Source organism: Anomaloglossus baeobatrachus, chromosome 1 (assembly GCF_048569485.1).
Source record: "Anomaloglossus baeobatrachus isolate aAnoBae1 chromosome 1, aAnoBae1.hap1, whole genome shotgun sequence".
NCBI lineage: Eukaryota > Metazoa > Chordata > Amphibia > Anura > Aromobatidae > Anomaloglossus > Anomaloglossus baeobatrachus.
In genome coordinates this window covers 399,733,914-399,747,984 of record NC_134353.1, presented here as the reverse complement: position 1 = coordinate 399,747,984, position 14,071 = coordinate 399,733,914, and the positions used below count along the sequence as shown (strand labels likewise).

Here is a 14,071-nt window from a genome sequence, read left to right as displayed (position 1 = left end):
TTATTTCCCTAAAGAGCTGACACTTTTTGTGGCATCCTAAAAGTGTCTGGAATACTAAGTTATTGTTCATTTGCTGTTTACTGACCCACAACACCCGTGCATTCTACCCACCTGCCCATTTTTGCTATGCAATTCTAATTGCAAACTGTGCTGCCACTGTTGGGGGCATACTAAAATTGACTGGGATAGTCAGTGTTGGTTCTTCAGCTGTCAATAAAGCTAGACCACCTCTGCATTGTACACACCTGTCCATTTTTAGCTACGTAATTCTAATTGCAAACTGTGCTGCCACTGTTAGGGACATACTAAAATTGTCTGGGATACTACCTTAGTGTTCCTTTGCTGCCAATCACTGTACAGCACCTGTGCATGCTACACGCCTGTCCATTTTTGCTACGCAATTCTAATTGCAAACTGTGCTGCCACTGTTAGGGGCATACTAAAATTGTCTGGGATAGTCAGTGTTGGTTCTTCAGCTGTCAATAAAGCTAGACCACCTCTGCAATCTACACCACCTCTCCATTTTTGCTACCACATTTTAAGTGTCCAATCTTGTTGCTAACAAAATGAGTGTCAAAAGGACAGATTCTGGTGGAAAGTGGAACAGGCATGTTGGAAAAGGAAAAAAAGTTTGTGTCCGTGGGGTAGGTGGGAAAGCTACATTAACATCTGCTGAAGAAAGGCCATCTTCCAGCAAAAGTAAGATGTCTACTACTTTCCTTGGACAATCGGATGTGCTACCTTTTTTAGGGAACCGAACAACTGTAACAAAGGTAGATGATGCACAAAAAAAGCAGATGCTTGAATGGATCTCAAGTGCTCCAACAAGTGGCCTCTCCTCCACCTCAACTTCAACATCCAAAAAACAACAGTCAATCGCACTTGCTTTCTCCCAGCTCTCAAGTCTCCACCCGCCCTGCAGAGTATGGTGTAACAGAGATGGCTGGGTCTGCAAAGCTGTTCAGTCACACTATAGCCTGGGAATCAGAGGTCTGCTCCCAAGTTACAGTGAGTACAGACCAGGAAATGGTCTGCAGTGATGCCCAGAACCTTTGTGACTCAGATTCAGGCCCTGATGACCAAGTTTCTGAGCATAATATAGACCCTCATTCCCAAACTGTAACACCTGTTGGTGGAGACAATGAGGAACATACTGATGACGATGAGACGCAGATACCTGATTGGGATGACAACTTAACTATTCAGTCAGTGCAGGAAGAGGTTGGGTCTGAGGGCAAGGGGAGTGCAAACACAACACTTGATGATGAAGTTCTAGATCCCACTTACTGTCAACCCACAGTCAGGCACTCGAGGAGATCACCAGAGGCAGTGGAGAAGGATGCGACTGACGACGAAGTTGCGCCTTGCTGGACAGAGTCTGAGTACTGGTAGCACGTCAACAACTGCATCCTCAGCCACAACTCTGCCTCTGAGCACAAGTCGGGGTGGCTCTGCAGGTCGCATGGGCTCTAAGCCTTGCCTAGCCTGGTCCTTTTTTGACATCGCAAGGGATCTCCCAAATCATGTGATCTGTAAGATTTGTCGGCATTCTATAAGTAGAGGCCAAAACGTCACTAGTTTGACAACTTCTTCCATGAATCGTTACATGAATAACAAGCCTAAGTCCCAGTGGGAAGCTCACCATGCTACAATGTGGCCTAGCGGTGCGGGCCAACCACCGTCTGCCCCTTCAAGTGCATTTGCGCGCTCTTCATCCTCTATGACTGTGGGGACAGCTGTCACACATGTTTTTCCATGCAGACCTTCCACCTCCTTAACCGCAACAGGCAGTTTGCTTGGCAGGCCGTCAGTTGTTTTGGAAGGGGAAACAAGTGCTGGTGTAGAGCTCTCTCAGACACCAACTTTGGATGAAGGCAACATCATGTCTCCGCCTGCACTTTCCTCACAGACCTGCAGTTTTCCAGGGACACCCTACTCAACACCATCTCCACACAGCAGCCAGATCTCAGTCCCTCAGATGTGGACAAATAAAAGGCCATTTCCTCCGAGCCATGACAAAGCTAAGAGGTTGACTTTATCCCTCTGTAAGCTCTTGGCTACCGAAATGCTGCCTTTCCACCTGGTGGACACAGAGGATTTTCGAGACCTTATGTCAGTCGCAGTGCCCCAGTACCAGATGCCCAGTCGCCACTACTTCTCCAAGAAAGGTGTGCCTGCACTAGACCAGCATGTCGCACACAATCACCGCTTCCTTGAGAAACTCTGTGTGTGACAGGGTGCATTTCACCACCGATACTTGGACCAGTAAGCATGGACAGGGGCATTACATGTCGCTGACTGGGCACTGGGTAACTATGGTGAGAGATGGAGAAGGGTCTGCTGAACAAGTCTTGCCGTCCCCACGACTTGTGCGTCAATCCTCTGTATGTCGAAGTTCCTCCACTGCTTCTGCCTCCTCAACCTCGTCTGGGTTCTCCACCTCCGCCCCAAGCCTGCCTGGTCAGGCCACCCGCATTGTAACTGCGCACAAGGAATCCCGCACACCTCCTTACTATGCTGGCAGCAGAGCTCAACGGCATCAGGCGGTCTTTACCTTGAAATGTCTTGGAAATAACAGTCACACAGCTGAGGATTTGTGGTCAGCTCTTGTGAGCGAGTTTACTAAATGGCTGTCTCCATTCAACCTGCAGCCAGAGAAGGCCGTGTGCGACAATGCTGCAAACCTGGGTGCGGCCCTGCACTGGGGCAAGGTGACACACAGTCTTTGTATGGCTCACGTGTTGAACCTTGTTATCCAGCAATTTTTAACCCACTATCCCGGCCTAGATGGGCTTCTGCACAGGGCACGGTCACTCTTTGCTCGTTTCCGCCATTCAACCGCCGCTGCTGACCGACTTGCATCACTCAAAGTCTTTCGGCCTGCCGGTTCATCGCCTGAAATGCGATATGCCGACACGCTGGAATTCGACTCTCCACATGTTACAGTGACTGTGGCAGCACCGCCGAGCCCTGGTGCAATACGTTATGACGTATAGCCTGGGCCAATGAGATGTAGAGGTGGGGAAGATCACACTGCTGGAGTGGTCTCACATCAAGGATCTATGCACCCTTCTGCACAGTTTCGACATGGCGACGAATATGTTTAGCGCTGACAATGCCATTATCAGCATGACAAGTCCAGTCATTTACATGCTGGAGCACACTCTAAACACTATTCAGAGTCAGGGGGTGGGACAAGAGGAAGGGGAGGAAGTACAGGAGGATTCATATGCGCAAGTGATACCAACATCTACAAGGTCCAGACGTTCAGCATCACCAAGGCGGCAGGCATGGGACGGTGGGGGAGAGGGATTAACAAGGGTGCATGGTTGCAGCCAAAATGTTGAGGAAGGTGCAGGAGACCAGGAAGAAATGGAGGACGAACTCTCGATGAGCATGGAAGACTCAGCAGATTTTGAAATCTGCTGACCGAGGTCTCCCTCGGTCAAATTTCGGTTGAACGAGGTTGGGGGGAGATGTCAGAAAGAAAGAAGAAGAAAGCATGGTTATCACCTCGCCGCCACAAACACAGCAAGGACTTGGTCCGCATGGATGCGCAAGACACATGAGCGCCTTCTTTCTGCACTACCTACAACATCCCTCGGATTGTCCGAATTAGAAGTAATGATGACTACTGGGTTGCCACACTATTAGATCCCCGCTACAAGTCCAAATTTGGCAAAATAATTCCAGCCATAGAAAGGGACGCATGTATGCAGGAGTATCAGCAGAAGCTGTTACTCAATATTAGCTCGGCTTTTCCACCAAACACCAGTGGTGCACATAGTGAATCTACTGTCTCGTCATTATCAGTAAAACCGTACCAGCAACACCGTATCTGGTGCTGGTAACAATAATTTTATGGAATCGTTTCATAATTTTTTTAGACCATCCAATGCAAGGCCACAAGAGACAAGAAGTCTGACACATAGTCAACGGCTGGAGAGGATGATACAGGAGTATCTCCAAATGAACATTGATGCCATGACTTTGCAACTGGAGCCTTGCTCATTTTGGGCTTCAAATCTTGAAATGGCCTGAGCTCGCCACTTACGCCATGGAGATCTTGTCGTGTCCCGCAGGCATCGTTGTCTCTGAACGTGTCTTCAGTGCTGCTGGGTGTGTGCTGACAGATAAGCGCACGCGTCTGTCCAGTGACAATGTGGACAGACTAACGTTCATCAAGACGAACAAGTCATGGATCCGCAAGGACTTTACTACCCCTGTGTCATCCTGGGGAGAGTAAAGGCTGGCGTATTTTGGAATGTGCTTCATGCAAATCAACCTGTCAAGTTTGCAACTGGGGCACAAGTGATGCCACTGAAGTGGTGTCTGTGGGGCCCAATTTTTGGAAAAAAGGGAGCCTCTGCTTGTAGTCCCCTTGCGGTGTTTTTAAAAATTAGCCAAGATGAACAAGTCATGGTTCAGCAAAGACTTTGCTACCTACCCCGGTGTCATCCTGGGGACAGTTAAGGCTGGCATATTTTTGACTGCTTGATGCAAATCTACCTGTCAAGTTTGCAACTGGGGCACAAGTGATGCTACTGAAGTGGTGTCTGTGGGGCCCAATTTTTGGAAAAAAGGGAGACTGTGCTTGGAGTCCCCTTGCGGTGTTTTACATGATTTTAGAAGGGCATAACATGCCTATATCTGTGTCTCCTCCTCTTTTTGCTCGTCCAGCTGTTTTGTTTTCGCATGAGTATATGTCATTGTCACTTTCCCATGTGTTTGTGGTGTCTTGGGAGTTGTTTGTCACCTTTTGGACACCTTTGAAGGTATTTTCTATGTGTTTTTATGTGTTTGAGTTTTCCTCCCATGATTTTCAATGGGGTTCGAGAGGTTCATCGAACGTTTGTCGAATGGGGCCTCCGTTCGACGAACCAAACTCGAGCCTTCAGAGGTTCGCTCATCTCTATTGGTGACACTGCCGCTGCTGCTGGTGGGGATGCCCGGGACTGATGGAGTGGGGCAGCTGGATGTTATCCCCCCACGGCTAGGGGAGGTGTTGTCCCGGGGCCCTAATACAGGTGGGATGGTGTAACGGAGTTCAGGCTGCAGGGTTGGACCGGATGGTGTTGGTGTACTCACAGTTCCTGAAATAACTTGACACAGAGTCCAGATGGTAAACCAAATTGCCAGTGACCGGTGACCTCCAGCGAGTGTGTTCGGATCCCGCACCTTGATACAGCAGACAGGGGTCCCTTCCTCCTGAACTTAGTGTTTGTGTCCTTTTTGTTAACTACTACGCGTGAAACGGGGAAGTTCACTCCCGGTGATACTGTGTGTTGGGAGCTGTGGCCCGCGAAAACTGACCTGTGGGATCTTAGCAGGCAATTGCAGAGCCCTATCCCCCTTGTTGGGCTTCCGTCTCGCTCTATCTGGGCCTCCTGTGGGACAAAACCTGAAATCCCGTCCCTGGCTGGTCAATTGGTGAAGTGTTTGAAACTGTTCCTCGCCCTAGGGACCAGGTACCCTGTCGTGCACGGCTCTGGACCGGATTCCTGCTGTCCATACCGGCGGGCTACAACCCTGCCCCAGTCCACTTAAGGTTTCGGATCTCCATTGCCTGTGGCCCTGTCTACCGACTACCACCTAGTCAGTTGTCCAGTCCTCTGGGAGCCCAGGAGCTCCAACTTGCTATATTGAAAAAAAAATGAAAAAAGTTATGGCTCTTGGGAAAAGGGCAGGAAAAAATGAAAAACTGAAAAATCGCCCTGTGTGAAGTGGTTAAATAACTATTTCCTAAATCAAGACTTATCCCTAGTGTATACAATAGGGGCTAGCTTGCTTGTCGCTGGGCATCTCATTTTTTTGAGAGCCCTTTTTGAAAGATACCTGTCCTTTTCAAAATTAACCATTAGTGGCTGCCATTTCACTGAATTTGAAATGGCTGAAACTTAGATTTATGAAGTTTTGGTTGGAAGGTCTTGAATAGTTGTGTCCCTAGACTTACAAAACTTGAATCTCCTAGAAGCAAAGGTACTAGATATGTACTGTAAGACTGTCAGAACTTTGGTTTCTTATTGCTACAAAATAATATCATGTGTCCAAAATATTTTGGGTACCAAGTTTGCTTTCAATTCAAATATATCAAATTGGTTTATTTTTGTAGTCTTCTTTTCTACATTATATAGACTCGTTGGTGGGCAGTTCTCCTCATTATATTAACACTGGGAGCCATGATGACTGGGACAATATTTATATTTGGCCGAACTCTGGACTCTAAGCAAGGTAACAATGGGATATCTTAAAGGGATTGTTATCATTAAAATCTAGAAAGCTAATAACTAGATAAACACTAGGAACTACCCCAAACCTGAGAACAAGGCTATGAGAGTGTTTCTTTAGGCCCATATATAGCATGATGGTTTTCATAGTATGAATCCATCTGGTCTTCAAAGTCTGTAGACAGCCATATACACTGCTATCTCCGCTGAATGGTGGTGGACTTACATGTTCAGTCAACCTCCCCAATACTCTAGCTAGCAATTTAGTGTTGAGCCCTAATTTTCAGGGACATAACAGATTCTCGGCAGGAGTACTGTAATATGGCAGAGAATATTCAATAAGCAATGGAAGATATAAAACCTTACATTTTCAGTTGCCAGAAGGGGAAGAAGACTGATACCATCCAGAGTTAGACCTTTGCAGCACAGAACATCACATGAGTAAGGTTTAACAATGCAATCCAACCCAATAATACATATTTCAACTCCTTACTATTTTCATTTTTTTTTCTATAAGGCAATGGTAAGATTATTTACATACTATTGGTGACACCATTACTTGGCAATCACAAGTTAGGTTTTGAATGAATACAAGAAACTTGCATAACTTTTCATATGATTAAGACAGGGTTACATTGAGTCAAGAATTCCTTATATTTTATTACATAATGTTGTATTTTTACCCTGTTTTTTCAGCTTACAAAATTCTAAATCTGTTTTTTTAGCACAAAAAACAAGAAAGTCAACTGGCAGAGCTCATCTTGGAAGATCCAATACTCACAATCGAGGAACTATATTTCAACAGAAAGAAGAACTATATATGTCTTCCATATATTTACAATCTGAGACAAGACTCTAAAATCTATTAATAGTTTATACAGTGTGTCCACCCAGATCCTGTCAACCGCCATTAACTTAAGAATGGTGGCAGCTATAGGCATAGAAGTGGTATCTAGGTATAGTAAAGTAGCCATGCGCTACGCAATGAAGCCACCTATAGCGCCACCTGGTGGAAAACAACAGAGTTAGCATTTTTATCTTGAAACCGGAGCGAGATAGAGAAAAAAAGTGAATTACAAAGTTGTAGGGCATCATCAAATCAATACGAAGCAACACATTTCTTTATTTCTCTTATTTCACCTGAAAAGATTTCAGTTTATTTTTCATTTGAATTGTATTGATTATGTCTGTATGGGTGACATTAAAGGTGTTTTGAAATCATTCTTCAAGGTATAATTTTTTTTTCCTACATGACAACATATACTGTATCTTCCTTATTGTAAGACACACATTTTTTTCCCCAAAACTGGAGGTAAAATGGGGGTGCGTTTTACAATGCGGATATGGCTTACTGGTGCAGGGGTAGTGCAATGGGATCATAGGGTGCAGGGTCAGCGATAATGAGTATGTCACTGCAGTGTCATGGCGGCTTGGGCGCCTGATCCGACTGTGGGCTCTATTGAATCGCCCATGGTTGACTCAATGAACGTCAAGAAAATGGCTTTAGAGGACGCGTGTGTGCAGATTGACTTTAAGAAAATGACCTCAAATGCCTTTCTGCGCACGTCCTGCCTTTGCGGCCATTTTCTAGAAGTCCATTGCATCAACCGCGGGAGATTCAATAGAGCCCGCAGTCAGATCACCCACCTGCCGCAGCGACACCTCCACACACCGTCCTGTGACCCTCCTCTGCAGTGACACCTACGCAGCATGCCGGCAGATCAATGGCGCCTGCCGCTGAGGCTGCAGTATTGCCGACCCTCCATCCACTGACCCTTCTTAGATGCAACACACTCTCCTCTGAGACTGCAGCATCACAGACCCTGCCTCCTGTGACCTTCCTGAGAAGCTCCAGCACCGCCGCTCCCCTGGTATGCATTAGGATTAAGACACAATAGGATTATAAGACATTTCAACATTATAAATTATTTTGTCCTATTTTCCACCTCTAAATTTGGGGTGGATCTTATAATCCAGAGCGTCTTATAAACCGAAAAACACGGTGTGTATATATACTGTGGCGCCCCTGACCTGGTACAAAACAGGTAATCCAGAAGGCTGACAGGGGTGTGGTACACAGGCGCATAGTAATCAGCTCTCACACATGTACCCATGAGAGGACCCCTGGGGATCCCAGGAGGGGGCAGAGCCTATACCTCCACTGGAATAGTGGCAGGGGGTCAAAAGCCTCCATCTCCTCTCAAGGGGTGTGGTGGAGAATCTGGTTGCTAGGTGGCGTAGGCAAGAACAGGAGAGGAGGGGCAGTGAGTCAGTTAGAGGAGAACTCCAGAGGGCTCAGTGAGGAGCAGACCTGTGGGGTCGATGCTGTCTAACAGCGCCCGCGCAGTGGCTACTGACGGGGGAGAACGGTCAACTAGGAGTGCTGCCTGAAAGCCAGCTTCAGCTAGAGAGAAAGCACGGAGTGGGAAGTAAGGAGACTGCTAGAGAGCACCAGGCCCAACCGGGCGGCAGATCCCGAAGCGAAGATAGATCCAGCTTTCTTCTGCTAAACCTGCCGGTGTGGGGCTCTCAAAGCCCACACCACAACACCACAAAAGCCGCAGCCACGTAACCGCAGTGAGGGCCCATAGGTCACAGGAGGCAAGAAGCTGGAGTGGCCTGGTCCGGGGAACAAGCAAACGGCAAACAAAAGGGGGAGAGAGGCTGCAGCATCTTCCCTGGGCGACCCCCATAGGGACTAAAAGTCGGGGTCACCCCAAACCTCCACGGGCTAAGGAAGGCGAGTCAGTAGTCACCCTCATAAAGTCAGCCTGAAGGATACCTGGTTCCCACCTGGTTCATCTCAGCTACGCCCGGGCTACTCACCCTGCCATCAAATGTGAGTAAAGCCCTTGAAAGACAATTCTGCCTGTGTGGAGTTATTCTGCGCCTTGTGGTACTACAAACCTACACCGGGCCCTGGGGCTTGCCTCACTCTCAGGAGGCTATTCCAACTAACTGCACACACCATCAGCCCCAGGCGTCCCCTAACCTGCAGTGGCGGTCCCCACTGACCGCAATACTGAGAGTGGCGTCACGATCAAAACCGAAGATTTCCTACCTGTGACCAGCACCAGCTACGTGGAGTCCCTGAAGGTATGCACCGATATTGCACATGCGGGGCTTCACATCTGGCGCTGTGAACAGGATAAGGACTAGACCTGTTCAGACAGGTGACCATGTGCCTAGGCGGTCCGCTTGAAAAATTGGAAGTGCCGCCATATTGCCACCATGAAAAGCGCGCTGAAAAACAACAGCAGCCCGCGCTGGGAGAAGTTACCGCCCACGAAGAGGTGTGGCTACCCAGAGATCCCCTGCAGAGTTCTGACCTTGCCAGCTATGAGAGTGGAAGCGTCCAGAGACGGCGGGAAGGAAAGAGAGCCACAAGCCTGCTGCTGGGAGAGGAGCTGCTGAAAGAAGCAGAGCAAAAACTGAACAGCTTGTTATCAGAGGCAACGGCGAGTCCACAGCTGGAGAGTCGTGCAGAAGACGGCGCAGAAGAAATGGCGTCTGACCGCAGAAATCCAGAACCGGGCTCCGCTGCCTGGTGGTATCGGGAGCTGGCCCAGTTCTGCGACCGACTGGAGAACCGGGTTGTGGAGCAGATCCGGGAAGAACGAATGGAACTGCTGGAGATGGCTGCCGCGGTTCGGGCCTATGAAAGGAGAGCCGCGCGCCGAGTGCCAGACAGGACGGCGATGACGCAGACCCCGATGCTGCCACCGGTGGGTGAGTCGAGTGATGCCCCGGCCAGCGCAAGTGCCCCGACCCCTGCTGCCACGCCCGCGGTCCCCGAAGAGGCGTCCGGTGCGGCGACGCTGAAGCAGGCCACAGCCACACCAGGTGCGGCCTTCCAAGCCCCAGCGGCCGCAGCGATGCCCTGCTCGGCCCACCAAGACCCGGTCCCTGCAGCAACGCCCAGTCCGGCCCGCAAAGAACCGGCTGCCACCGCGACCCTCATCCGCGCCGCAGGCGTAACGCTGACCCAGGCCGCCGCCCTGCTAGGCCCGGCCCGCCGAGACCCCACCGCCGCAGCAACGCTCGTCCGCGCCGCAAGTGAGGTGCTGAACCAGGCCGCAGCCACGCCAGGCGCGGCCCGCCAAGACCAGGCCGCCGCCATGCCGGGCGCGGCCCGCCAAGACCAGGCCGCCGCAATGCCGGGCGCGGCCCGCCAAGACCAGGCCGCCGCCATGCCGGGCGCGGCCCGCCAAGACCAGGCCGCCGCCATGCCGGGCGCGGCCCGCCAAGACCAGGCCGCCGCCATCCAGGGCGCGGCCCGCCAAGACCAGGCCGCCACCATGCCGGGCGCGGCCCGCCAAGAGACTGCATCACTATTTTCCCCGGCCCGCAAGGCCAGAGCAGACACCGCTCCCCAGTCCAAAGAGGTCCCTGCTAGGAAGACCCTGATAGGAGAGGACCCCGAATACTGGAAGCTGAAGGCTGACCTAGAGGCCCAGTTCCCGCAAGAGATGGTGGATCGGTATCTGCTCCCTCCGCATACCCCCAAGGAGATTCAGGCAACCCCTGCAGCCGCGCCGGAGAGTCCACCGCCCAGACCAGCTGAAGAAAGCCCATCCCCAGCTCTGCCACCAAAGGAGTGCCAAGAAGAACTAAGGGGGAGAGGAGGCCAGGAAGCTGAGGAGCTGACTCCGGAGCCACCAGCAGTGGATCTATACTCAGAACCGGAGATGTTGCCCTATTCCCGCTGGGATGAAGAGGATTTGACACCGTCTGCAGATGAAGAACTGCCCAAAAGCCTTACCTGGGAGTTTGTGAGCTGCACCCAGCAGAACCCAGTCCGCAAGACACGGCGCAGCAGAGCAGAGTATCCTCCAACACCACAGTCTCCAGAGCAGAGAGAGGTCACAGCCAGAGACCTGCAGGAGAAAAGATTACTGAGAAGGTCTAGAGCCCAGGTCAGAGGACCCCTTTACAGAGGAGTAGTAGAGGACTTCAATTTGAAAAGCGGATACGGCTTTATTGTAGCAAGAGGAATAAAAGAGGGCATATTTGTGAATCGGAGAGATGTTCAAGCCCACCTGCCCAGAGGACATTCAGGCAGAAATTTGAAAATTGGAGACGCAGTACAGTTCACTTTGCATCAAGGAGAAAGGGGCTACTATGCCTTAGACGTAGCACCATGTCCCAAAGAGGAAAGAAAAGACAGAGATAGAGACACAGATGAAGATCAAGAGAGAAAAGACAAGGAACCTACAGAGGAAACAACCACAGACGACGACAAAGAGCAGGAAAGCAGCAGGTGCCACCGCCATACAGGCTCAAGCCCTGGTAAAGAGGAGTAAAGTAAAGTAAAGAAAGAAGTTACCAGATGAAGTTTTGAAAAGTTTTGTTTTGCAACGTTCTCAAGTTTAAGCATGTGCCCACAAAAACTATTGTGAGAAAACCATAAACCTTAAGGCTATGAACTGGCTATAGCCACAAACTCTCGCAGTGTAAATAGTTACACCAGAGGGCACCACCGCCACCAGAGTCAGCCTGTTTAGGGGCTTGGCTCGTCTGCAACCAGGAGGAGCCCGTCCGTATATAGGGCCTTGGCTCACCTGCAACCAGAGAGCATGCCTGTTTATGGGGCCTGGCTCTCCACCACAAAGAGGGTACCTGGTCAGCACCAACTGTGGAGGCCGCCTCTGCATCCTGCCAGAAGAGGCTGAAGGCGCGGATCCACCAGGCCAGGTATACCCTGAAACCACCAGCCCATGGAAGCCGCCTCTACATCCTGCCAGAAGTGGCTGAAGCCGCGGCCAACGTGAAAGGGTTTTGGGTGGGTTAACGGACTTGTGGGTGGAGGGTGGTGATGTATGGTACCTGGTGCTTTTAAATGTTTTACATGTTTTAATGTTTTATGCATTTTTAAAATGTTGTCTTGCAGCCCGAGGACGTGCTGGTGATAACTAAGGGGGAATGTGGCGCCCCTGACCTGGTCAGGCACCACTGAGTACTGCACCCATGCTGGGGACAGTACAAAACAGGTAATCCAGAAGGCTGACAGGGGTGTGGTACACAGGCGCATAGTAATCAGCTCTCACACATGTACCCATGAGAGGACCCCTGGGGATCCCAGGAGGGGGCAGAGCCTATACCTCCACTGGAATAGTGGCAGGGGGTCAAAAGCCTCCATCTCCTCTCAAGGGGTGTGGTGGAGAATCTGGTTGCTAGGTGGCGTAGGCAAGAACAGGAGAGGAGGGGCAGTGAGTCAGTTAGAGGAGAACTCCAGAGGGCTCAGTGAGGAGCAGACCTGTGGGGTCGATGCTGTCTAACAGCGCCCGCGCAGTGGCTACTGACGGGGGAGAACGGTCAACTAGGAGTGCTGCCTGAAAGCCAGCTTCAGCTAGAGAGAAAGCACGGAGTGGGAAGTAAGGAGACTGCTAGAGAGCACCAGGCCCAACCGGGCGGCAGATCCCGAAGCGAAGATAGATCCAGCTTTCTTCTGCTAAACCTGCCGGTGTGGGGCTCTCAAAGCCCACACCACAACACCACAAAAGCCGCAGCCACGTAACCGCAGTGAGGGCCCATAGGTCACAGGAGGCAAGAAGCTGGAGTGGCCTGGTCCGGGGAACAAGCAAACGGCAAACAAAAGGGGGAGAGAGGCTGCAGCATCTTCCCTGGGCGACCCCCATAGGGACTAAAAGTCGGGGTCACCCCAAACCTCCACGGGCTAAGGAAGGCGAGTCAGTAGTCACCCTCATAAAGTCAGCCTGAAGGATACCTGGTTCCCACCTGGTTCATCTCAGCTACGCCCGGGCTACTCACCCTGCCATCAAATGTGAGTAAAGCCCTTGAAAGACAATTCTGCCTGTGTGGAGTTATTCTGCGCCTTGTGGTACTACAAACCTACACCGGGCCCTGGGGCTTGCCTCACTCTCAGGAGGCTATTCCAACTAACTGCACACACCATCAGCCCCAGGCGTCCCCTAACCTGCAGTGGCGGTCCCCACTGACCGCAATACTGAGAGTGGCGTCACGATCAAAACCGAAGATTTCCTACCTGTGACCAGCACCAGCTACGTGGAGTCCCTGAAGGTATGCACCGATATTGCACATGCGGGGCTTCACAATACTGTGAACGTTGCTTACCGCAACCCGGGGGTTTTACTCGCTTGCAGCGATGCAGGGTAGCTTAGGCATACACAGGCAACACAGTCTCTCTCAAAAATGCAGCAGTTTATTAGTAACCAACAAACTGCCCTTCCAAAACACAATGAAGCCACTCCTGGCTTAAAGGAAAAGGTAAACTAAACACCTTCACATACCGTTTACTTCAAGTCCATTTAAATGTCCATAGTGAAGGTATGGCTGTCTCCCCAGGAGACACAGATTTCTGGTCAGTCTTTGTAGCGGACCGCCCGCTCAGGTTTGGACACGACAAGTGTCAGAGTGGAGCTCCCTCAGCCTCCACCACACTCAGTTTCAGATGGTTGAAGGCAACCCACGCTTCCTTAGGCAGGTTCCTTCCAGAGGCTCCAACCTCTCTGAGAATAGCAGCCTCTTTACCTGCCTGAGGCTGCTCGTCATGCAGGGCTGCTCCACACACACTCACAGTCTCCTAAATCAGACTGGACACACCCACAGGTGGAGGTTTGTGTTTCCAGACCTGCACAGCATAGGCCAGTTTCACACATCCTTCTTTTTGCCGGTTTTGCGGATCCGGCGCGCTCTCGTACAGTGAATACAGTACAATGACAGTGCAACAAGCGCTGGTCACATGCTGTCATGAGACCGGCGCATGTGACCCAGAAGTTTCAGCGCTGTCATTGTACTGTATTCACTGCACGGGATCCGCGAAACCAGCAAAAACGATGTGTGAAACTGGCCATTCTGGCATT

General features: G+C 50.7%; 1 protein-coding gene across 2 annotated transcripts in view; it reads left to right on the top strand.

Moving 5' to 3' along the window:
* Window positions 1-7,448, top strand: part of LOC142293815 (disintegrin and metalloproteinase domain-containing protein 10-like) — a 405,039-nt gene extending 397,591 nt beyond the window's left edge. For both annotated transcript variants that reach the window (XM_075337844.1, XM_075337843.1), the window contains exons 15-16: window positions 6,135-6,231; window positions 6,953-7,448. In XM_075337844.1, the coding sequence (XP_075193959.1) occupies window positions 6,135-6,231; window positions 6,953-7,086 (231 nt within the window). In that variant the 3' untranslated portion in view covers window positions 7,087-7,448. The remainder of the gene's footprint in view (window positions 1-6,134; window positions 6,232-6,952) is intronic.
* Window positions 7,449-14,071: the final 6,623 nt, after the last annotated feature.